The sequence below is a fragment of the Lithobates pipiens genome, unplaced genomic scaffold (genome assembly GCF_037356315.1).
Source record: "Lithobates pipiens isolate NorthernLeopardFrog02 unplaced genomic scaffold, aLitPip1_a1.2 Scaffold_19, whole genome shotgun sequence".
In the NCBI taxonomy this organism is placed as follows: domain Eukaryota; kingdom Metazoa; phylum Chordata; class Amphibia; order Anura; family Ranidae; genus Lithobates; species Lithobates pipiens.
In genome coordinates, this window is record NW_027507764.1 from 242846270 (window position 1) to 242872194 (window position 25925).

Consider the following 25925-nt stretch of genomic DNA (forward strand, 5'->3'; position numbering starts at 1 on the left):
GTACCATGAATTTTCCCTTCCTCAGACCCGGTTCAAACTGGGGATTCCCCAGTACTGGAAACAATGGTGAGATTATTGCCGATAGTTTACCCTTAGAGAAGAGCTCAAATCCTATCTTTAGGGTGGGTCCTATCAAGGGATGTGCCTTTGTAGTAGTCGTAAGGTCTTTATAACACCAAGCGGCTTGTTGCAGTAAAGCACTGCTCTGAGCCTGCTCCAGGCCGGGCGATATCTTCCCATCCCCATGTCTACTCCAATCAATCAGGCGGCTTAATAAAGCTGCTTGGTAATATTTGTACAAGCCTGGTACAGCTAGTCCCCCCTTTTGTTTGGGTATAGTCAACAGGGTTCTGCTAATCCTTGGGTGTTTGCCCAAATAAGTCTAGCAAGAAGGGAGTGTATCTGCTTGAAATAATATTTAGGTATAGCAATGGGTAGCAATGGGTAGTGCTTGAAATAAATACAGAAATTTTGGCAGAATATTCATTTTTATTTAATTACACCTCCCAAACCAGGAGTGGAACCCTCTCTGCCATCTCTCCAAAAGAACTCGCACTTTATGTAATAGTTACATAGTTAGTAAGGTTGAATAAAGACACCAGTCCATCCAGTTCAACCTGAGTGAGTGCCTACAATTGTCCCTATCCCTGTACATTGCACACTCACATCAGTCCCTACCCTCAAGTAGCCCACGATCCAAGGTCCCCATTCATATAAGTCAATTTTGGACAGAAGCCAATTAACCTACCTGCATGTATTTGGAGTGTGGGAGGAAACCCACGCAGGCACAGGGAGAACATGCAAACTCCAGGCAGGTGGTGTCGTGGTTGGGATTCAAACCAAGGACCCTTCTTACTGCTAGGTGAGAGTGCTAACCACTACACCACTGTGCCGCGAATATTGGTGGAAAATTGAGATTGTATGTATGGGAAAGGTTTGCTGGGATAAAAGTTCCCAGGAATTTCAAAGCTTGATCTGACCATTTAAATTTACAACTTGCCTTCAGTGTTCCTAATATGTCATTAGATATCCCAACTCCCATTGCTTCCGATTTTGATAAGTTGATCTTAAAGTCTGATACTGAGCCATATGTCTCTATTTATTGAAGAAGGTTAGGTAAAGATACTATCAGATTAGTCAATGAAAACATCATATCATCTGCGTATGCCAAAGTTTTATACTGAATACCTCCTATTGATAAACCCCCTATATCTGGGTTTGACCGGATCCTACACATTAAGGACTCTAATGACAAAACAAATAATATTGGGGACAGTGGACATCCCTGTCTAGTTCCATTGGTAACTCTAAAAAGCTGCGAAAACACTCCATTCACCTTAACCTGAGCTGATGGTTGTGTATAAATACTTGAAATCCATCTAATCATATTACTACCCATTCCTACTTGTCTTAGCACTGCAAACATAAACTGCCAGTTTATACGATCGAAAGCTTTCTCTGCATCTGTTCCCAGGAATAAAGATGGAGTTTTGGAAGTGTTGGCTATATGTATTAGATTCTGAGTCCTGATCGTGTTATCTCGTGCTTCCCCTGTCTGGACAAACCCTACTTGGTCCAAATAGACCATGGATGGTAAGTACTGTTGGAACCGCATCGCCAAGATCTTAGAAAAAAGCTTCAGATCTGGGTTTAAAAGGGATATCGGCCTATAACTCCTGCATTGTGATGGGTCCTTACCTTCCTTAGGTAAGATCATAATTAACGCTTTCAGGGATTCCATATGAAACAAACCTAGATCTCACAATCCGTTATACATGTTGACCAAATAAGGTCCTAAAATAGGAAAGAGCAGCTTATAATATTGAGCGGTAAAACCATCTGGGCCAGGGGCCTTCCCTAACTTTGCCAAATTCAACCCTTCTTGAACCTCCTCCAATGTGATCGGTTTTTCCAATTCCTGCTGTGCAGTAGCCGCCAGGCTGGGCATTCCATAAGTTGCCACATATTCCTCCACCGCAGTCTGATTTTGGAGGTTCGGGTGTAAATTGTACAAAGCTGAATAAAAGTCCCCGAACCTCTGCGCTATTTCTCTTGGCAGTAGATATTTTTCACCGTCAGTTCCCATAATCAATGGGACATAAGGACTTAATTGCTGTTCCCTCAGAGAATCAGCGAGTTGTTTACTGCATTTATTCCCATACTCATAGCTCTGCTTTTTTCCTACTTGTATTGCTCTTTTAGCTTTATACCGGAGTAAATGTATGATCTGTCTGCGCGTCGCCTAAAGATCCCGTTCCACAGTTAAAGTAGGGGTTTGTTTGTGCAACATCTCTAGGCGATGTATATCTGCCATTAGCGCTGTTATTTTGGCTTCTCTCTCTCTTTTAATCCTAGCCGTGTGCTTAATCAAAGCTCCTTGCATCACTGCTTTGTGGGCTTCCCAAATCACTCCTGAGTTACATTCAGGAGTGCCATTGGTTTTAAAATACCATATTGCCTCTTTACGTACCTCCTCTATCAAAGAGGGGTCCTGTAGGAGGCTTTCGTTCAGTTTCCACAGTTTCCCAGGTTATCTTCCCAATATTTACTTCCTCTTTTGCATGCAGCTGGTTGTGCAGAATAAAAAAATAATCTATACGAGAGTATGCCTTGTGTGGGGCTGAGAAAAAGGAATAATCTCTTTCTCCAGAGTGAAAAAGGCACCATGTATCCACTAATCTTGTTCCGTGAAGAGACCTAACAATTTGCTTCCGGACACCCAAGGGTATAGCTGAGACCCTTGAAGAAGTATCCTCACCTGGGACTAGAGATTAAAATGTATGTGTAGGTATAGGAATGTATATGAAGTATGGTTACTTGAAAGGCATTAGATATATAGTAACTACACAATATTATAAGGATCATAATTAAAATATAAATAAGTATTGAAAGGTAGACTAGAGGAGCTGGCGGAGATAACCGGGGGACTCTCCCCTCTAAAACATGTTCAACTACATCAAAGCACTCAAAGAATATGGAGATTAGGTTGAGTGCATAAAGCTGATTTGCTTTCGACCCCCAAAGGGAGGGGTGCCCTCTCCAGGAGGATTTAGCTGACAGGTCTTTTTTTTTGCTAGGCCCTCTGGGGGTTTTTTTGTGTGCTAGGCCCACAGTTTTTTTAATTTGTTTTTTTGTGCTAGGCCCTCTGTGGGGTTTTTCTTCTTTTTTGTGATAGGCCCTCTGTGGGGGTTATTTTTTATTTTATTTTTTTTTACATTTTTTTGTGTTAGGCCCTCTGTGGGGGGGCGGGGGGTTCTCCTTCCCCCCTCCTCTCTCCCCCCTCTCTTCTCTCCTCCTCCCTCCTGCCCTGGTTTGTCCTGAGTTTAGGTGGGAGGTATTAGAAATGAAACAAATAAAAAACAAATAAATAAAAAAGCCAAAAATAGTTGTAGTTTTATTTTTCTTCTCTCTCTATTGTTCTCTCTCTTATGTTTACTCTCTATTGCCGTGCTATTGTTCACTCTCTATCGCTCTATATCTATTGTTCTCTCTCTATTGTTACTGTATTTTAGAACTGTGATGTTTTATTTTTACTATGTTTTATTGTATGTGCTTTGCAGGTATGATATGTCTTACTGTTGTACTGTAATGTTATTTTGCTTTATTGTTAACCATTATGTGCTTAGCAGGTACGCCATTCAGCTGCAGTACGGATTTATTTATTATAACAGCAACTCCGTTCGCTCCCACGATATGTAAAGCCGTGACTCCAGCCCTGTAGGAGGTGATTTCACCACCACAGTTAAAAAAAAGAGCATACGGTATCTCAAAAAAGTGAGTAGACCCCTCACATTTTTGTAAATATTTTATTATATCTTTTCATGTGACAACACTAAAGAAATTACACTTTGCTACAATATAAATTAATGCATGTACAGCTTGTATAACAGTGTAAATTTGCTCTCTCCTCAAAATAACTGAACACACAGCCATTAATGTCTAAACCACTGATAACAAAAGTCAGTACACCCCTAAGTGAAAATGTTCAAATTGGGCCCAAAGTGTCAATATTTTGTGTGGTCACCATTATTTTCCAGCACTGGCTTAACTCTCTTGGGCATGGAGTTCACCAGAGCTTCACAGGTTGCCACTGGAGTCCTTTTCTACTCCTCCATGACGACATCACGGAGCTGGTGGATGTTAGAGACCTTACACTCTTCCACCTTCCATTTGAGGATGCCCCACATATGCTCTATAGGGTTTAGGTCTGGAGACATGCTTGGTCAGTCCATCACCTTTACCCTCAACTTCTTTAGCAAGACAGTGGTCATCTCGGAGGTGTGTTTGGGGTTGTTATCATGTTGGAATACTGCCCCACGGCCCAGTATCAGAAGAGAATAGATCACGCTCTCCTTGAATATGTCATAGTACATGTTAGCATTCATGGTTCCCTCAATGAACAACACTCATGCAGTCCCAGACCATGACACTCCCACTACCATGCTTGACTGTAGGCAAGACACACGTGTCTTTGTACTCCTCATCTGGTTGCCAGCACACATGCTTGACACCATCTGAACCAAATAAGTTTATCTTGGTCTCAGCAGACAACAGGACATGGTTCCAGTAATCCATGTCCTTAGTCTGCATGTCCTCAGCAAACTGTTTGCGGGCTTTCCTGTGCATCATCTTTAGAAGAGGCTTCCTTCTGGAATGACAACCATGCAGACCAACCAGCCATGCAGACCAATGCTGAGCACGTGCATGCAACTTCTTTGTTTGACCATGGCTAGGCCTGTTCTGAGTGGAACCTGTCCTGTTAAACCACTATATGATTCTCAGCTCAGTTTCAGGGTCTTGGCACTCTTCTTATAACCTAGGCCATCTTTATGCAGAGCAACAATTATTTTTTCAGATCCTCAGAATGTTCTTTACCATGAGGTGCCATGTTGAACTCCCAGTGACCAGTATGAAAGAGAAAGAGCAATAACAGCAAATTTAACACACCTGCTCCCCATCCACACCTGAGACCTTGTAACACTAATGAGTCACATGACATTGGGGAAGAAAAATGGCTAACTAGGCCCAATTTGGACATTTTCACTTAGGGGTGTACTCACTTTTGTTGCCAGTGATTTAGACATTAATGACTGTGTGTTGAGTTATTTTGAGGGGACAGCAAATTTACACTGTTATACAAGCTGTATACTCACTACTTTATATTGTAGCAATGTGTAATTTCTTCAGTGATGTCACATGAAAAGATAGAATACAATATTTACAAAAATGTGAGGGGTGTACTCACTTTTGTGAGATACTGTATGCCGAAGCATGGGGGCAGGGGTGGAGGAGTCTTAACATTAGGGGCGGATTGCCCCCATGCTTCGGCATATATTTTTTAGGCACAGATTAAAAAACCAAGTTGTTTTATTGAGTTAATGTTATATCATTACCATCCTTTGTTTTTCAGGTACCAGTACCATTCAGCTGCAGCACTGATTTATTTATCTTGACAGCAACAGCATTTGCCCTCACAATACAAAAATCAGTGACTCCAGTGATCTAGGTGGTGATTTCACCACCACAGTTAAAATAAAAATGGTGCATGTATGCCCAACATTGGAAGTGCCATGGATGAAGGGCGGTATTCTAATGGTGGGCATACCCACCGATCAATCTCTTTTTTTCGTTCAGCTCATAGGCTGCGTGAAAAAAAGAACATTACAATTTTTGCCCAACAACGTACTGGTATGTTGCTGGACTTTGAGTGGTTATACCAGAATGATGCCTGCAGGTTTAGGTATCTCGGTATCATTCTTTTCAGCCAGTGGGCGACTTTCATGTAAAAGCAATCCTAGTGACTAATTAGCCTCTAGACTGATTTTACAAGCAGTGGGAGGGAACAACCCATCATCTTCCATGGTTTTCCCAGCACTCCTGTTCCAACAGGGAACAAGAGAATGCAGCCGGTGGTTCCGCCAGCTGACCATAGAGCTGACTGGAGACCAGAATGGCTCCAATGAGCTCTATGGCCTAAGAAACCAGAAACTAAGAGCTTGGGTTTCGCCGGATATAAACAGCGCTATTGGTAAATTGTATCACACCGATCTTGGTGTGGTCAGATGCTTTGAGGGCAGAGGAGACATCCGAGACCCCAATTTTTTCAAAAAAGAGTACCTGTCACTACCTATTGCTATTATAGGAGATATTTACATTCCCTGAGACAACAATAAAAATGATTAAAAAAAAATAAAAATGAAAAGAACAGTTTAAAAATCAAATAAAAAAGCAAAATAAATAATAAAAAAAATAAAAGAAAGCGCCCCTACACCCCCACACACATACACGTAAGCGTCAGTCGGGTGTCATATGTAAACAGCAATTGCACCATGCATTTGAGGTATCATAGCGAAGGTCAGATCAAGGGCAGTAATTTTAGCAGTAGACCTCCTCTGTAAATCAGTAATGGTAACCTGTAAAGGCTTATAAAAATGCATCTAGTTTGTCGCCACTGCAAGTTGTCACTAAATTAAATATTGCTCAAACATGCCATGGGCATATGTGGAATTACACCCCAAAATACATTCTGCTGCAGTTTCGGAGGCCATGAAATGTCAAGATAGCACAAAACCCCCACCAATGACCCCATTTTGGAAAGCAGACACTTCAAGCTATTTGCCGAGAGGCATGTTGTGTCCATGGAATATTTTATATTTTGCCACAAGTTTCAGGAAAATTACAAACGTTTCTCTTTTTTTTTTTTACACAAAGTTGTCACTAAATGATATATTGTTCAAACATGGCAGGGTTATATGTGGAATTACACACCAAAATAAATGTTGCTGCTTCTCCTGAGTATAAGGATACCACATGTGTGAGACTTTTTGGGAGCCTAGCCCTGTACAGGACCCCAAAAAACGAAATTTTCAAAACTTTGTGACAAAAAGCGAGATCTGCAAAATACTCAACATACCTTTCAGGAAATAGCTTGGGGTGTCTACTTTCCAAAATGGGGCCATTTGGGGGGGGGGGGGTTGTGCTATCTGAGCATTTCATGGCCCCCGAAACTGTGATAGGCAGTGAGGAGTGAAATATGTATGCCCTTAGAAAGCCTGAAGGCGGTGACTGGTTTTCAGGATCATGTACACGGTTAGACCCACACGTGTAGTATCCCCATACTCAGGAGAAGCAGCAGAATGTATTTTGGGGTGTAATTCCACATATAACCATGTTTGAACAATATATCATTTAGTGGCAACTTTGTGTAAAAAAAAATTATAATTTATATTGTCCCAAACCAAAATATAAAATGCCATGTCCATGCCATAGACTCAACATGCCTCTCAAATAGTTTCAAGTGTCTTCTTTCCAAAATGGGGTCGTTTGGGGGGGGTTTGTGCTATCTTGACATTTCATTGCCTCCGAAACTGTGATAGGTAGTGAGGAAGTGAAGTCACCATTTTACGCCCTTTGAAAGCCTGAAGGCAGTGATTGGTTTTCGGGCTTCGGTACATGGCTAGGCTCCCAAAAAGTCTCACACATGTGGTATTCCCGTATCCAGTGTAATTTCACATATAACCATGGCATGTTTGAGCAATATATAATTTAGTGACAACTTTGTGTAATTTATTTTTTATTTTATTTTTTTGGAATTTTCAGTCACTTATGACAAAAAAAATATTCAATGGGCTCAACATGCCTCTCAGCAATTTCCTTGGGGTGTCTACTTTCCAAAATGGGGTCACCTGAAGGGGGGGGGGGGTTGTACTGCCCTGCCATTTTAGCACCTCAAGAAATGAGATAAATGTATGACTAAAATTTAGTTTATAGAAAAAAAATTTTTTTTCAAAATTTTCTGTATTTTTCCATTTATATCACAAAAAATAAAAACCGCAGAGGTGATCAAATACCACCAAAAGAAAGCTCTATTTGTGGGGATAAAAAGGACATAAAATTACTTTGGGTACAGCATTGCATGACGGCGCAATGACCAGTTAAGGCAGCGCAGTGCCAAATTGTAAAAAGTGCTATGGTCAGGAAGGGGGCAAAACCTTCCGTGGCTGAAATGATTAAAGATCTATCACCAGAATAATACAAAGAGTAGTAAATTCCCCAGAGGATCCTATAAATAACAAATAACACGTGTCCCCATCAAAATTCAGACATACCTCCCAACTTTCCCCTTAAAGGAGAATGAGGCCGCGTACACACGGGCGGACTGTTCGCCCAACCTTGTCCGCTGAACAGTGTTTGGGCGGACAGTCCGCTCGTGTGTGGGCTTTCAGCGGACAGTTTCAGAGGACAGTTGGACAGACAAAGTCTTTCGGAAATTCCGAAAAACTGTCCGCTGAAACTGTGTTTGAGCGAACAGTCCGCCCGTGTGTGGGCTTGTCCGCTGTACTTTCGAAATGAGCGGACTGTTCCCCGCTCGGAAAGTCCGCCCATTTCGAGCGCGTGTACAGGTAGGCGGGGCCCGCGAAGGAGACGTTGCGGGCTCCGCCGCCTGGAATGGGCTTAAAGGGGAACCCCAACGCCGAAAAAAATCGGCGTGGGGGTTCCCCCAAAGTCCACACCAGACCCTTGTCCGAGCACGCTACCCGGCCGGCCAGGAAAGGGGGGCGAGCGAGCGCGCCCCCCCTCCTGAGCCGTACCAGGCCGCGTGCCCTCAACATGGGGGGTGCCTTGGGGAAGGGGGGGCCGCGCGGCCCCCCCACCCCAAAGCACCTTGTCCCCATGTTGATGAGGACAAGGGCCTCTTCCCGACAACCCTGGCCGTTGGTTGTCGGGGTCTGCGGGCGGGGGGCTTATCGGAATCCGGGAGCCCCCTTTAAGAAGGGGGCCCCCGGATACCGGCCCCCCACCCTATGTGAATGAGTATGGGGTACAATGTACCCCTACCCATTCACCTGTGAAATAAAGTACAAAAAAAAACACAACACAGGGAAAAAATATTTTATTGCACAGCTCCGGGGTCTTCCGTCTTCGGGGGTCTTCTCGCCGGACTCCTCCGCTATCTGTGTGTAGCTCTTTTACTAGCGGAGGAGTCCGGCTTTCTTCCTCCCCGCCGCCGGCCTCTTCTCCCGACTTCGGGGGTCTTGTCCCCCTCTTCGGTTCTTCTGCCGGGCCACCGCGCCTTCTTGTAGCTCTTTTACAGGCGGTGGCCCGGTCTTCTGTCGCCGCTGCCTTCCGTTCTTCTGTCGCCGCCTTCGGTTCTTCTGCCGGGCCACCGCGCCTTCTTGTAGCTCTTTTACAGGCGGTGGCCCGGTCTTCTGTCGCCGCTGTCGTCGCCGCCTTCCGTTCTTGTTCTTCTTCTTGTTCTTCTTCTTCTTCTCCTGGAGATGTTGACTCGACGAGCTCTCCGGCCGGAATGCCAGAGCCGCGCTGTGCGGTCACTTATATAGTGACAATGGGGCGGTGTCACATGGTATATGTCACATGGGTTGGTCACATGGGTTGATGTCACATGGGGACTATGACATCGTAAGGGGGCGGGGTCACCATGTGACCAACCCATGTGACATATACCATGTGACACCGCCCCATTGTCACTATATAAGTGGCAGCGGAGCGTGTCCCTGGCATTCCGGCCGGAGAGCTCGTCGAGTCAACATCTCCAGGAGAAGAAGAAGAAGAACAAGAAGAAGAACAAGAACCGAAGGCGGCGACAGAAGAACGGAAGGCAGCGGCGACAGAAGACCGGGCCACCGCCTGTAAAAGAGCTACAAGAAGGCGCGGTGGCCCGGCAGAAGAACCGAAGAGGGGGACAAGACCCCCGAAGTCGGGAGAAGAGGCCGGCGGCGGGGAGGAAGAAAGCCGGACTCCTCCGCTAGTAAAAGAGCTACACACAGATAGCGGAGGAGTCCGGCGAGAAGACCCCCGAAGACGGAAGACCCCCGGAGCTGTGCAATAAAATATTTTTTCCCTGTGTTGTGTTTTTTTTTGTACTTTATTTCACAGGTGAATGGGTAGGGGTACATTGTACCCCATACTCATTCACATAGGGTGGGGGGCCGGTATCCGGGGGCCCCCTTCTTAAAGGGGGCTCCCGGATTCCGATAAGCCCCCCGCCCGCAGACCCCGACAACCAACGGCCAGGGTTGTCGGGAAGAGGCCCTTGTCCTCATCAACATGGGGACAAGGTGCTTTGGGGTGGGGGGGCCGCGCGGCCCCCCCTTCCCCAAGGCACCCCCCATGTTGAGGGCACGCGGCCTGGTACGGCTCAGGAGGGGGGGCGCGCTCGCTCGCCCCCCTTTCCTGGCCGGCCGGGTAGCGTGCTCGGACAAGGGTCTGGTGTGGACTTTGGGGGAACCCCCACGCCGATTTTTTTCGGCGTTGGGGTTCCCCTTTAAGCCCATTCCAGGCGGCGGAGCCCGCGACGTCTCCTTCGCGGGCCCCGCCTACCTGTACACGCGCTCGAAATGGGCGGATTTGCCTCCTCCTTACGTGGGCGAGTCCGTTCATTTCAAAAGTTGAGCGAACTGTTTGCCCAACCTTGTTCGTCAAACAGTCCGCTCGTGTGTGGGCAAGTCCGCTCATGCAAATTTTGAGCGGACTGTTTGCCGAAACTGTTTGACGAACAAGGTTGGGCAAACAGTCCGTGCGTGTGTACGCGGCCTTATACTTATAAAAGTATTATTAAAGTATTATATAAAAAAAAAGATTAGTTAAACCCACAAATGCTTTTTTTTTAACCACTACTATTCCTTTATACTGGCTTTTAAAATGTACAAATGCAGCAATTAAGAAATTGGATGAAAGGTTTAGCATTGGGAAACAGTTTTTGAAAGATAAAAAGTGCATTTTATATACAACTATATCCAGTTCGGCTCCAGAGCAATTTGTAAAAATCTTGATTGTTGGCAATAAAATTTATTAAACCCCCAGAAGAATGCCGCTGCAGCCATCAGCTTGTGATTAAAGGTTCACTCTTTGGCCATACATAGTATGCCCGCAGAGCTGAATTGGTTATGCACTCAGGGGGCAGCCATCAGAAATTTTTAGGCCCCTTACACAGCTTTAGGCCTGTGCCCCCCAAGCCTGACCACCAACATTCCCCAGGACCTGCCCATGGGCCATCCCACTGAATCCCCACACCGGCCACCGTCCACCACCTGTACCCACTCAGCCCCCCCAATCCTATATATACGTCAGCCCCCCAACACCTGTATCAATGTCAGCCCCCCTCAAACCTGTATATATGTCAACCCCCCTCACACCTGTATATATGTCAGCCCCCCACATACACAAATCTGTAAACACACAAAGCTCTGGCCCCTCCCTGTACACAAACCGCCCCCCTCCCTTTCCTTTACAGCCCCTACTTGTAAAGGAGCTCTTCCTACCTAGTCCCAGCTCTTTTCACAAAGCTCACATGTTGCTGACACAGGGGAGCCAATCATACTACATAACACAGTACAGGCAGCTTAAACGAGGGGTTTACATGAATATAGTAGCCAGAGGTGGCAGTAAAGAGCTTGATGTCTGAGCTCAATGACAGGGAGCATCGTTTCTGCAGTGCACAACATGGCTCCCCTTCACCAGCTCCTGCCTTCTTCTGGCCCAGGCGGGCCCATGGGCTCCTTACAGTTGTATCGGATGCCCCCCCCCCCCCCCCGATGGCAGCCCTGTAATACACACTACCAAAAGTATTGAGGCACCTGCCTTTGCATGCATATGAACTTTATTGGCATCCCAGTCTCATTCTTTAGGGTTCAATATTGAGTTGGCCCACTCTTTGCAGCTATAACAGCTTCAACTCTTCTGGGAGTGTGTCTATGGGAATGTTTGACCATTCTTCCAGAGGCGCATTTGTGAGGTCAGGCACTGAAGTGGATGAGAAGGCCTGGCTTGCAGTCTCCGCTCTAATTCATCCCAAAGGTGTTCTATTGGTTTTAGGTCAGGAGTCTGTGCAGGCCAGTTAAGTTCCTCCTCTCCAAACTCACCCATCCATGTCTTTATGGACCTTGCTTTGTGCACTGGTGGGCAGTCATGTTGGAACAGGAAGGGGTCATCCCCAAAGTGTTCCTACAAAGTTGGGAGCATGAAATTGTCCAAAATGTCTTGATAAGCTGATGCCTTAACAATCCCCAAGCCAACCCCTGAAAAACAACCCTACACCATAATCCCCCCCACCAAATGATTTGGACCAGTGCACAAAGCAAGGTCCATAAAAGACACGGAAGACATGGATGAGAGTAATGAATTTCATTGAAATTCTTTCAAATTCATTTTGTTTATTTGTTTTCTAACAAATGCCAAATAATCGACCGATTCTAATTCTGTGTGAAGAGTAGCTGGTTGTTAAAGCGGGAGTCCACCGGGACTCCGCGTTTTTTTTTTTTTTTTAAAAGCCAGCAGCTACAAATACTGCAGCTGCTGACTTTTAAATAGTGACACTTACCTGTCCAGCGCGCCCGCGATGTCGGCACCCGAAGCCGATCGCTCGCTCGGCTGCCGGGTCCCGCCGCCATCTTGGGTATGGGAATCAGGAAATGGAGCCTTTCGGCTTCATTTCCCGGTTCCCTACTGCGCATGCGCGAGCCGCGCGGCGCAATCCGTTCGGTCCCCGCTGCCTCTGGGAGCTGTGTGTTTCCCAGCAGGCAGCGGGGCACTTGCTGAAGGGGGCGGGCGCTTGCGGAACGTACGCCCCGTTCCGCAGAGAGCTAGCCCGGAAGTGGGTGCAGTTACCTGGATTATCCAGGTAACTGCACCCCCCTCCCCCCTGAAAGGTGCCGATTGTGGCGCCGGAGGGGGGGGGGGATTCCGATGAGCGGAGGTCCATTTTAGGGTGGACCTCCGCTTTAAGCAGTGGGCCGGGAAGTGGGCTGCCACATCGTTAACAATAGACGACTCATCAGCTGTCAGTGGGTTTCCCCACTGACAGCTGAAATGTCAACAAAACAATGGCGGTGTCCCATCAGATACTGTCCCCCATCACATAGTGTCCGCCCTGTATTGCACTTGCACAGTAGGGGGGACAAGGAGAAGTCGAACATCTCCAAAGATAAACAGTGCCTGCGCACTGTGTCCAGGTTCAAGCCCCACCATCCAAGTGGACATAGAGTTAGAATATAAAAGAGCTGAGCGAAGCGAGGCTGTGCCCGAAGCGTGGCTGTGCCCGAAGCGTGGCGAGCAAAGTGAGCCCGCGAGGGGCCCTGTTACTATGAGCAACCCTATGTCCACTTGGATGGTGGGGCTTCAACCTGGACTCAGTGCGCAGGCGCCGTTCTTCTTTGGAGATGTTCGGTTTCTCCTTGTCCCCCTTACTGCACAAGTGGCGCGCCTGCGCAGTACGGCCCGGACACTATACGATAGGCGGACACTTTGTGTCAGAACACCGGCAATAGAAAATTCTGAAAAAAACTCATTGGGGTCCCCCCCAATCCATAAAAGGCTCTTTGGGTCTGATACATAGTTACATAGTTAGTCAGGTTGAAAAAAGACACAAGTCCATCCAGTTCAACCTTAAAAACAATAAATAAATAAAATAAAAAATATTGTACAATCCAATATACCCAATTTTATACCCACAGTTGATCCAGAGGAAGGCAAAAAAAAAACAGCAGAGCATGCTCCAATTTGCTACAGCAGGGGAAAAAAAATTCTTCCTGATCCCCCAAGAGGCAATCGGATTTTCCCTGGATCAACTTTACCTATGAATGTTAGTACCCACTTATATTATGTAGATTCAGGAAAGTATCCAGGCCTTTCTTAAAACAATCCATTGAGCAGGCCAGAACCACCTCTGGCGGGAGACTATTCCACATTTTCACAGCTCTTACTGTGAAGAAATCTTTCCGTATTTGAAGATGAAATCTCTTTTCCTCTAGCTGTAAAGAATGCCCCCGTGTCCTTTGGGTAGACCGTAAAGAGAATAACTCAACACCACATTCACTATATGGACCTCTTATATATTTGTACATGTTGATCATATCCCCCCTTATTCTCCTCTTTTCAGGAGTGAATAAATTCAGTTCCTCTAATCTTTCCTCATAGCTGAGCGCCTCCATGCCTCTTATCAGTTTGGTTGCCCTTCTCTGCACTTTCCACAGTTCCCCGATATATCTTTTTTTGAGAACTGGTGCCCAAAACTGAACAGCATATTCCAGATGAGGTCTTACTAATGATTTGAACAGGGGCAAAATGATCTCTCTCTCTCTGGAGTCCATACCTCTCTTAATACAAGAAAGGACTTTGCTCGCTTTGGAAACTGCAGCTTGGCATTGCATGCTATTATTGAGCTTATGATCTACCAAAACCCCCAGATCCTTCTCCACCACGGATTCCCCCAGTTGTACTCCCCCTAACAAGTATGATGTATGCATATTCTTAGCACCCAAGTGCATAACTTTACATTTCTCAACATTAAACCTCATCTGCCACATAGTCGCCCAATTAGACAGAGCATTGAGGTTGGCTTGTAAATTGGTGACATCCTGTAAAGACGTTATCCCACTGCATAACTTGGTGTCATCTGCATTAGGGATTCATAACTTGGTGCCATCTTAGGGATTCTAAGGGGAACCAAATGCTAAAATAAAAAAAAAAGCATGGGGTCCCCTCAAATCCATATCAGACCCTTATCCGAGCATGCAGCATGGCAGGCCAGGAAAGGGGAGGGGGGAGCAAGGGCCCCCCTTCTGTCAACCATGCCAGGCCATGTCCTTAATATGGGGGTGCTTTAACAAGGAGGCTCCCAGATCCCAGTCTCCCCTATGTGAATAGGGGGTAAAATGTGAATATAGACAGTCATCAAACCAGCATGCCTCGGTCGGTGATGTTACAAGGGGTGGACTGATGACTCCACCCCTTAGCTATTTAAGAAATGTCAGATGGAAGAGAAGGCAGTCCACGGGGAGCGTTCGATGAGGCTGGAGTTTTTGAAAGGGTTGTGTGGAAGAGACCCTTGTCCCAATCAACATGACGCAAAGCACCCCCCCACGTTGAGGACATGTGGGCTGGCATGGCTCAGGAGGGGGGCTCACCCCTCCTTTCCTGGTCTGCCAGGCTGTATGCACAGATAAGTGTCTGGTATGGATTTTGGAGGGGGCTGCACACCATTTGTTTTTTTATTTTGTTGGCGTGAGGTTCCCCTTAGAATCCATATCAGATTCGAATGGCCTTGTATGAACTGAGAGAGGGGGACCCCACGCTGTTTTTTCTACTGATGGCATTGTTTTGTTTACATTTCAGCTGTCAGTGGGAAAGCCCACCGACAGCTGATGAGTAATCAGTTGTTAAGGACATGGTAGCCTGCTTCCCAGGCCGCTGCTTAACAACCAGCTATTCTTCACACAGAATTCAAATTGGTCAATCATTTTTCGACCAATCCGAAACGCAACAAAAACAAAGTGAAAATAAACTAATTCCAAAACCAAACACAATTAGTAACATAACTACTATACTATACTAAACTATTAAAAAAATATATCCAAAACAAAACAAAACAAATTTTTTCGTTCTGCACATGTCTAGAATAGAGTACTGTGCAAAAGTTTTAGAAAGGTGTGCAAAAATGCTGTAAATTAAATTAAGAATGCTGTCAGAAACAGAAGTGTTATTAGTCTATTTTCACACCTGCCTAGAACTGCAGGTTGATCAACCATGTTATACTGTACACACATTGCCTGTAGTAACATATATATTTTCTAGGGTAATTTGCATGTAAAGCTTCTTGTTTATGGATTGTGTCTATACATGTCCTGAGCATTGTTAACCAATAAATGTTTTAAAATGTATTGCATTTAGCTATAGCAGCTTCGGTGTAGACTGTTCACATTTTAAGTGTAAAAAAAAAAAATCCAAAAGCAAAGGGGGTGGGGAGGTGGTTCCAAAAATATAATGGATTTTTTGCTCACAACAAATTATTGAGGAGGTAGGGTGGGGGCAGGTAATCAATACTTTACACCATTTAACAAAAAAAAATGAAAATTCTTGATCACATATTATTGTTGCTTTACTCTTCAACAGGTGAGAATGGACAAATCCTTAAGCTATTTAAAGACTATACATTACATTTTTGTATACCCTATGGTTTTTCTACTCTACTCCTATCAATGTGTATAGATTTAGGTTTGCTCATGTATTTTAGGTATCTTACCATAACAGGAAAATAAATATAATACAACATATCAAGCAACTGTAATAGTATATTACATTACCCACCTCTCCTTTAATTTTATTATCTCCAAAGCACAGGTGCTGCAGATAGGCAGCTGCATTTGATTGAACAGAAGGGAACTGATGCTGCAACATTTGTATTACTTCAGGAAGTTCTGGATCTCGCCAGCCAAACTCCCTAAAAAGAATATAAACACTATTATGTTACTGAAAAAATTCAAATAATTTACATAAGCGCTGATATGATAGATAACCTAAATAATATGTGAAACGCTGGTTCAGCTGCAACAATTTAAATGTGCTCTGATACCACACACATGATTAGTAATAAAGTAATAATAGTGCGCTTAAACCCAAATTATATATAATAATACACAGTGCACAGTGCTGTAAACACCAACATGTTCATTTCCCTTGAGAAAGTCACGTGACCTGTGACGCAACGCATCAGGAGGAACCAGTGACGTCACTTCTGGTGTTTCGCTATATCGGACATGCAGTGAGGAGAGCTGCTTGCACTACTGATCGTTCAATCAGCGTTTTTTGTGATCACACTAAATGTGAATGAATATTCTATATCAATTAGGAATATGTGAATATGCAGCTATCTTGCGCAATGATGTGTTTCTATCTTTGTTGAGAGTGATTTTTTTTTAGAATCCTTTGAGAAAATGCAGATAAATCATGGGAAACATATAAGCTTATCGTAGTGAGGATCCCCGTTTTTGAAAAGGGAAATCTGACTCAGGGGCCTTACCATTTTATGTTTTGAAGGTGAGCACAAACTTTATACCTAGGTGGTGGTGTTTTTATCGTTCTTTCTTTTCACTTTCACTTTTTGTACTATCACTGCATGTGTACATATTTTTTACGTCTACCCACAGAAGAAGCAGTAATAGTATCATATTAAGAATTTTTGTGTATTCTGTATACCTACGGACTATTGGTGTTTACAGCACTCTGCACTGTGTATTATTATATATAAGTTGGGTTTAAGTGCACTTTTATTACTTTATTACTATTATGTTACTATAACCAATTATGTTTATTTGTTTGCAAAACATTGTCATAAATACTGATCAACCAGTGTATGTTGTATAACAGGAAATTAGGATTTTGATTTACCTGTAAAATCCTTTTCTTAGAGTACATCACAGAAGAGTTAAAGGATAAGTTCACCTTTCATAGCATGTTACATATTACACTAATATCCAGGGGGTAACATGTAACATGTTATGAAGGCCCTGCCCTCCCCCCACCTCCCGCTCCCCCCTTGTGACAGCTAGCAGGGGATCTTACCCCACCTGTCCGGTCGCGTCACTCATTCACAGCACTCTGTTAATAAAAAACAACAAGCTCCAGCAGCCTTTGCAGCCGTCGGCTTATGGTTTTTAACCTCTTGCTGACTGCCCCACATACATTTACTGCTGAGTGGTGGCTCCTGTGTGCAAAATCCCATACAGGTACGTGATTCTGCACTTTTGAGTCTGGGGCACGCACGCACGCCACCGGTGACCCGCTCCCACTGTGATTGGATACAGCAGGAAGCATTTAAAAAGCACTCCATGGAACACATTTAATCCTTTGATCGCCCCTGATGTTATCCCCTTCCCAGCAAGTGTCATTAGTATACTGGCGGTGCATTTTTTTTTTTAGCACTGATCACTATATTACTGTCACTGGTTCCAAAAGTGTCAAAGTGTCAAAAGTGTCAGTTAGTGTCCGATTTAACCGCTGCAATATTGCAGTCCCAATATAAGTCGCTGATCTCTGCCATTGCTAGTAAAAAAAAAAAATCCATAAATATATCCCCAATAGTAGACACTATAACATTTGCAAAAAACAAATCAATATAAGCTTTTTGGAATTTGTTATACCAAAAATATGTAGAAGAATACATATTGGCCTAAATTGATGAATAAATTAAATTTTTTATTAGAAATGTTTTATAGCAGAAAGTAAAAAATATATATTTTTTTCAAAACAGTCTGTCTTTTTTTGTTTACAGTGCAAAAAATAAAAACCGCAGAGGTGATCAAATACCCCCAAAAGAAAGCTCTATTTGTGGGGAAAAATAGAACATACATTTTATTTAGGGTATATCGTTGCACGTCCACACAATTGTCAGTTGAAATAACGCAGTGCTGTATGGAAAAAAATGGTCGGGTCATGAAGGGTAAACCTTCCGAAGCTGAAGTGATTAATGAACTACCATGGCGCAGTTCTTCCTGTCAGAATGTATCAGCTTGGTTGTACTGTGAGCGCTGTGGTAGTTCATTAACCACTTCAGCTCTGAAAGGTTTACCCACCTTCATGACCAGGCCATTTTTTGCGATACACTGACAGATCTGCAGGAGACCTGCATGGCATAAATGATCTCCTGATCGCTGGTGCAATGATTTGCAGGCTCCAGAAACAAAAACTAATAAATGCACTTTTTTTTTTTTTACCTGCAAAAAAATTTGCATTTATTATCTTTTGTCAAAAGGTGAACTTATCCTTTAATGGTCATTACTACATGGGTTATGTCACTGAGGAATAAAAGCCAGAAGGGGTGATTTGTGTGTCCTGTGATGTATTCAAAGAAAAGATTCTACAGGTAACAAAAAAAAAAATCATAATTTGTTAATCATACATCACAGAGCAGTGCTTATGAAAGAAAATCCTTTTGGGCTCGGAAGACGTTACTGGCTTCTGATCTGTAACCTTTACATTCTTCTTAAGAGGTAAGAGAGTACTCTAACCCACAGACACCTTCTGATGTAGGCATCCAAGGATGATCCAAATAAGCATCTGCCCTCATAGGGCAGCCTCTCAATGTGCTCCTTGTAGAGAAGTTACACCAACCAACACTAGGATCTTTCTCATGTGGATAGAAATAGTGGCCACACGTGAAATCTGCCTTATATCCTCCAAGACATCTACTAAGAAGCTGAGGGCTTTTGGAAAATCTCACAGTAGCTGGCAAATGGCAAGATCTTCTGGATCTTATTCTCAGGAAGGGAGCATCTCCTTTGCTCAGGCCTTAATGACTTGGCACATTCCTACAGCAGCCATAGCATGCTGGAGAGATGCTCCCAATGGAGAGACTGATTCCCTAAAGAGGACTTCCATCCTCCAATCCTTGGTGTTCCTAAATACCAGGACATAATCTACCAGGAACGTTGGGGGACTGAATAGTAAATAGCTGGATCACAGACAGAAAACTCAATTTCTTGCATAATTCGTTTTCCATTGAGTATTGGTGAGTAAACCATTTTAGTGGTAAAACACCTTCTCTGGTTGAGCCTTATAAGCATACATCACTTCCTGCAAGCGAAGGTGTACTGGAAAGGACTTTTTGGCAGCTGCAAGGACTCAAAACAAGTAATTTTAGGTGAAAACGATTCAGGAAGTGGCAACTTTAAAAATAAGGTTATACAGTAATTTATCATGCAGGTATTTTCAATTGAAAATCAAAGTGGGAGCTCAAAACCTGATTTTATTTTATTTGGCATGTCTGTAATTACAATAAACCTAATTTCTTAATCATACACCACAGGACACAGAGGGGTTAATAATCATTACTACATGGGTTATGCTGTCACCTTCAAATGAATGGACACTGGCCAGAGAAAAATGTAGGAATCTCCACCCAGGCATAACCCCACTCAACCCAGCTAAGCTTCAGTTTGGTTCTAGCATATGAAGATGTCCATTTTCGGACATTCTCCCTACATCTCTGGACCTGATTCTAATACCTCTATCTGGGCAAAGGTGGGTCTCATTAGGATTGGCCACTACTGCAAGCAGGCCAGGAGGGGGGGGGGGGTGCGGCAAACAATCCACCTGCTGCCACCTCCCGGTCAGGTCATTCACAGCGCTGAATCCTCCATGCGTTTTGCTGGCCCAGTCATGGGGGGGCACCCCCCATTGGTCAGTCAGGGACAGCACTTACCCCATCTCATGGACAGTGCTTCAGGCAGCAGCAGCTTCTCTCCAGGCAGGTCTCAGTTCCCCAGCCTCTCCTCCCTCCTGATCCTGGTGGTCAATCAGATCAGATCTCCTTTTGACCAATCCGATGAAGGGTCTCATGACCTGCTTCCTGATTAGCCAGGAGGAGGATCAGTGTGAAAATAAAGAATATTAATTTGCTATTGTCACACAACTGGGTGGGGTCGGGGGGCAGAGCACCCTTTATTGAAACCTATTAGAGCCTCTGGCTCTAATAACGTGCTTAAAAAAACACACACCCCACTGGAATACATTGTCTGGCATCCTGTATGTAGATCAGGGGTCCGGACGCATGTATGGGGCTGCTCAGCACTGGATGCTCTGGAAAGCAAATACCAATGTATTGGGCACCCAGTTACTGGCAGGGTGCTCTAGAGCAGCCTTTTTCAATTAGGATGCCCAGGTAAACCTGAGGTTCCTTCAGGGGTACCTTAGCAAATTGCCTAAAAATTGCCCAGAAATTGTATACAAGCCAGTGGGTGGATCAGGTCTACCTTTTAGTTACACAAAGCCACAGGCTTTCATTGTATACCATTACAGCCGTCTAGCCACCAGCATCCTAAAAAACACCTGCACAGCATCCTTGCTTGCCCCTCCCGTGATCCACTCCATCAGCATTGGGGTCAGTTTAGCTAAGTGATCGAGAGAAACTGAGGAAGAAGAGAAACACTGCCAGTCACCAGTGTGTAAAGGTGTATTTGCTTTGGAAGAAAAAATCACCTCTAATGTTGGGTATCCTACGTGTGTGGCTGTTGCTGCATTATATAAAATTATTAGAATAGTTTTCTGATATAATTTTTCTTTCAGACACAACAAAAGCTATACTTTGTATGCAACTCAAGGCTTCAATTAAAGCTAAAGATCAGGCAAACAGGTACATGTACAAATGAAATACCTATATGAGAGCTGATTTACCTGTTAAATTATTTTTATTACTGTCCATCCAAACTTATGATTTACATAACTCTTATGCCGTGCACACATGACCGGACTTTCGGGCAGAAAAGGTCCGACAGTCTTATCAACAGACTTTAAATGGAGTTAGGACAGACTTCCAAATGAACAGACTTGCCCACACATAAATGGACTAAAGTCTGTTTGAAAGTCTGTTCGTTTTGAACATTATTATGTATGACGGGACTAGAAAAGGAAGTTTGGTCGTGGGTACGTGGCATTACATACAGCACAGCCCTTTCTGACTAAACAAGACATCACAGTTCTGTTTGCTAGTGAAGAAAAAGCAGCAGAATTGAATGGCTTCTTGTGCTACTTCTCCCTCTCCAAATCCAGTCTAAACTCTGCTGTAGGAGAGAATGCAAGAAACTGATACCAGGTCAAAGTCAGGTATTTACACTGCTTCCAAAGACAAACAACCTAACTGTATTTCTACATTAATGTATACATAGCTGCATTAATTTGTGTCTGTTACAGTTGTCTGTAATTCAGCTGTAGGGTCATTACATAGAGAAAACAGGTCTCATTTAACTGGAACAGGGAGTTTTATGTACAGTTGCAGAAAGGTTTTACTATTGTAAGAGCATTTAAGAGCAGATTCAGTTGTTTTAAAATGCAGGGTTATTCAATAAAATAATGTTTCAATAAATACATAAAACAATATAAGGCATTTTTTTCCCTAAACCAGATGTACACGGGAGTGCTCTGAATAGGGTTTCTGATTATGTGATTTTTTTTTAACGTGAAGGACATAGGCGTGCGCAGGGTGTATGCCAGGACGCTAATCACTACATGCAGTGTCGATTCTCCCTACTGACCGGGTTTCCCCTGTGTTGGCCCTCGCGCAGTGCTGCTGGCTTTCCTTCTCTCACCCAGCTGCTGTGTGGGATATTTCAGGATGGAGAGTGGGATAAGGGACTTGTAAATATGCCATTTACCAGTGCCTTCCTTTTCTAAATGAACACAGTGAACACACTTACTGTGTTCATTCATAACTGACGCATAGTAAACTGTTTATTATGCTTCTCTTTGTGAATTAACAGGAAGCTGCTCAGCATGGATCATTTCCCATTCATTCACTGCCCCGTGCAGCTAAGGCTGCAGAGAAAGGCATGTCTGTTTGAGCTTTGGGGTGCACACCCTAATGCAATAGGCTACGTAGCCCTATGATGAAGGGCATTTCAGTCTAACCAATTATAAAGCTTTGCAACTATATTCTAATGTTTGCAGCCATTCAATTCTGAGGCCCTACCTCTGAGATCAATACTCCCATTGGGATATTGTGCTAAGGCTATTCATTGTTAATAAATAACATATATAAAGAATCTAAAATATAATGACTGTTTAAAGCCACTTACCTTGGATCCTTTTGAATGCTATCAATGGATGGTGACCTGGCCAATGTTCCCTCTGGTGGTACTGCTGGCCCTGATTTGCTGTAGGGTGAATCAACAGATGGACAATACTGCAGCTGTCGGTATGGATCTGCGTAATTGGAGCCTGGGCCTGCAGCATAGCTGGCCCTCTGGAAGGTCCCTGTTGCATTTTGAGAGGCATGTTGGCTGCCTGTGCGCTGCAAAGGTACGGAGTCGACACCAGGGGAACATGGGGCTACGACAGGAAAGTAGGGACAAAGTAAAAAACTAAGGATCTGTTCACAGAAATGGTTAACCAGGTCTAGGCAGGAAAAATACACACATATACAGGGAGGCATAAAAAAAGAAGCATTGTGTTATCCATTATGACAAATGGGCAATATTACAATATTAAAAAAAGCTGTACGATTCATTTTTCTCTACAAGATTTTTTTTTTATTGTTTCAGGAAAATAAAAACAGTATTTACATTGTATGGATGCAGGCTATATAGAAAGATAGAAGTAGCCTCTATAGCAGTAATGGTGATAAAGAATATGTAGAAAATGGTACCATCATCCAGAAACTTAGAAATAAAGAGGTCGGGAGCTTGGTCCTCCCCCCATATATATTTAGTTATTGACATTATTGTATTAAATGCTGTTACTATTCTGGTCAATTGTATTCTTATTGATCATTTGCCAATCAAATTACAGATATCCTCCTGACAAAGTGGCATTAGACCGCAAAACTAGGTGAGATGTTATCCGTGATCAACTATCCCACTGCGATCTTCCCCGTTTGGGGATCATTATCTTGGTGATACACATGGATTGTTACTATGTTTTTAATCTGTACCTAATCATTTGTTATTAATTTTGAATGAATATATCTCCATGTAATTTTTTTTACATATTTGCCTACATACTTGAATTTACTCTAGTTTATATTGTACCAAGATAGTCCAACGACCCCTGTTCTCCAAGGATACAGGCTGTAGATATGCAGATGCTGTCCATTGCATAATGCAATTTTGCATAGAACAGATCAATCAAAAAAAGTACAGAATCAGAACAGTTTGCACACACATTACGAATTTTACACATTTTTATTTTGGGGAATGTAAAATATAAAGAAATATTCACAATAGTTGGTTAAGTCTATGAGAATTCATTCATCATGTCATGGGATTTTTAATAGCAGTAACATAAAATAACTAGACTTGAAACCATAATTGGGCAAACTCAGACATCAAATTAGTCCATGGTAACTGTGCATTTCCCCTCATAGTGCCCAATAATATCAAATGGTATTATTATATAAATGTAAAAAAAATGCAAAATTGACATTGCATACTATTTCATCATGTAAATCTATCTAATGTTACATCCAATTTTCTTTTGTAGTGTCAAATACACAGGGCTTGATTGGGCTGCTCACTTTGCAAGAGAAGTTGAAACAGATTTAAGCTTGCTGTAGATGGATCAAAATTCAGCCGGTTTAGCAGGGACAGGCTGAATTTTTATTCTTTTATAACCGGTCTCATTCATGATTAGTCAATTTACCAATCAACTTTTAATAAACAGGTTTGTCTGAAAATTTTGATCAGTTTATTATGACGGCAGGGGAGTTCTGACACATGATGAATGATTCTCGCATCCACCACGAATGTGTGGAGGATAGGAGAATTGGTCCATTATTTCCAGCTAGCGTGCTGAATGAAGAGTGAGCCATGTATGTATGGTAAGGTAAAGCTCTGCTTACTGTCATCATTCAATCACGTGAAAGCAAAAATGCCATTTTCTTATTCTCCTGCATGTTACAAGATATTTTGCAAAGTGAAACATTCACTAAGCTCTGGTGAAAAATCCCAATGCAAATTGCAACTCCTATTTCAAAGCCTATAGCCTGTTTGCTTTGAGTAAATTAACCCCACAGTATTTTAAATAATTATGATAAAAGAATAAAGCCTATTTCTCTGCAATATTGACTAATATTGTCACACAAATTAATAAAAAAAATTTAATGAATGATATCAATGGATTTAAAAAAAATAATAGTTACAAGTATTTCCATATGAACTAATTTATTGTTAAAGTGGGACTAAACTCCCATGTATAATTTTTACCTATAGGTACGTCTCTAATAAGGCTTACCCAGGGCCAGGACAAGGGGTGAGCAGGAGGGGCGGCTGCCCTGGGCACTGTGGTATCATGTGAGGTGGGGGGCACCACAAGAGGTTTGGGGGGGTGGGGATTTGTGTTGACAAGGGGAATTTGAGGGGGCAGCAGGCAGGAAGAGCTGTCCTAGGAGGGCAAATTTGGGGAGGTGTGCTAGGAGTGGTGATTTGGGGGGATTCGTGTTGGTAAGGGTATGTGCTATAAAATTGACATTGTAAAAGGGAAGTATTTTCTTTTGCGGGGTTGTGCTTTGTGTTTTTTTTGGGGGGGGTAGGGATTTTCTCTGACACAAAATACTCATACATCTTGGGGGGGGGCACAATTTGACATGTTCGCCCTGGGCTCTAGATGACCTTGCCTTGGCACTGGGCTTACCTATACCGTAGGTACAGTAAATATCTCCTAAATGTGCACCGTTTAGGAGAAATTTACTTTAGATGCAGCTGGTGACGTCACCGGGGCATGCGCTCTGAAGGAATGGCATACCTGTGCCGTTCCTTCAGAATCGTGCCATAAACAATTACTCCGGCATGCATGTCATCGCTGGCTTGTCCATTCATCTAGCCAAAGCACATGAACCCAGAAAGAAGAACGGGGAAGAAAAGGAAGATGAAGGTGATGCATACTAGCACATTCTCATTTAATCTGCACAGGGCCCTTTTTTTTTTTTTATGTGGCTTACTAACACTTAAATCTGCCTTCCACATAATATGGAGGGGTCGTTATGCAATTTGCTTTTATTTCCTTGTAGCAAGATGCTTAATATTGCTTTACATAATGGATTTTGGCCAGGTATTCAGTTTTTAACTTCCCATCATTTTTGCTTTGAGATCAACCTGAGTGTGTGTGTGTGTGTGTGTGTGTATGTCACCACCATTTTCCATAGTCTTTTATATTATGAAACATCTGAAAGTGTTTTTTTTTTAAATTAAATTATTGACGCTCCTTGCTGACACCACCAACTATGTAAGGGAGTGCCACATCTTTACGCTTCCTTCCAATGCTAGAGTCACCATTTAAAGATTTGTATATTGCTATCATATAGCAGTTAAGCGTCCCTTCTCTAGAGAGAATAGGTTTATTGTTTCTAGTCATTCCTCATAACTGAGGTCCTCCCACTCCCCGATTAGCTTTGTTGCCCTTCACTGGACTCTCTCCAGCTCAAGGACAATCTTCTGAGGTTTGGTGCCCAAAACTGGACAGCAAACTCAAGATGTGGCCAAATCAGAGTTTTTTAAAGTGGTAGAAATATATATTTTTTTATTTTTTTTGTTCCACAAGTTTTTATTGGGTGAAAAAGTGGACATAATACAGCTTAAAGTAAAAAAATACATAGAAGCGCATATTATATATGTAACAAAAGTCGAGTACAATTACATAGTAAG

At 43.3% G+C, this 25925-nt stretch overlaps 1 protein-coding gene and 1 long non-coding RNA gene across 10 annotated transcripts in view; one reads left to right on the forward strand and one right to left on the reverse strand.

Moving 5' to 3' along the window:
* Positions 1-25925, reverse strand: part of CTNND2 (catenin delta 2) — a 918973-nt gene that overhangs the window by 367855 nt on the left and 525193 nt on the right. For 7 of the 9 annotated variants that reach the window (XM_077491861.1, XM_077491860.1, XM_077491866.1 and 4 more), the window contains exons 10-11: positions 22365-22683; positions 16105-16237 (exon numbers count right to left, since the gene is read on the reverse strand). In XM_077491861.1, coding sequence (XP_077347987.1) covers positions 16105-16237; positions 22365-22683 — 452 coding nt within the window. The remainder of the gene's footprint in view (positions 1-16104; positions 16238-22364; positions 22684-25925) is intronic. The other 2 variants (XM_077491865.1, XM_077491863.1) reach the window with 1 other exon arrangement.
* Positions 21277-25925, forward strand: part of LOC143996668 (uncharacterized) — a 105884-nt gene continuing 101235 nt past the window's right edge. The window contains exons 1-2 of the long non-coding RNA XR_013277580.1: positions 21277-21396; positions 23077-23115. This is a non-coding gene — a long non-coding RNA (uncharacterized LOC143996668). The remainder of the gene's footprint in view (positions 21397-23076; positions 23116-25925) is intronic.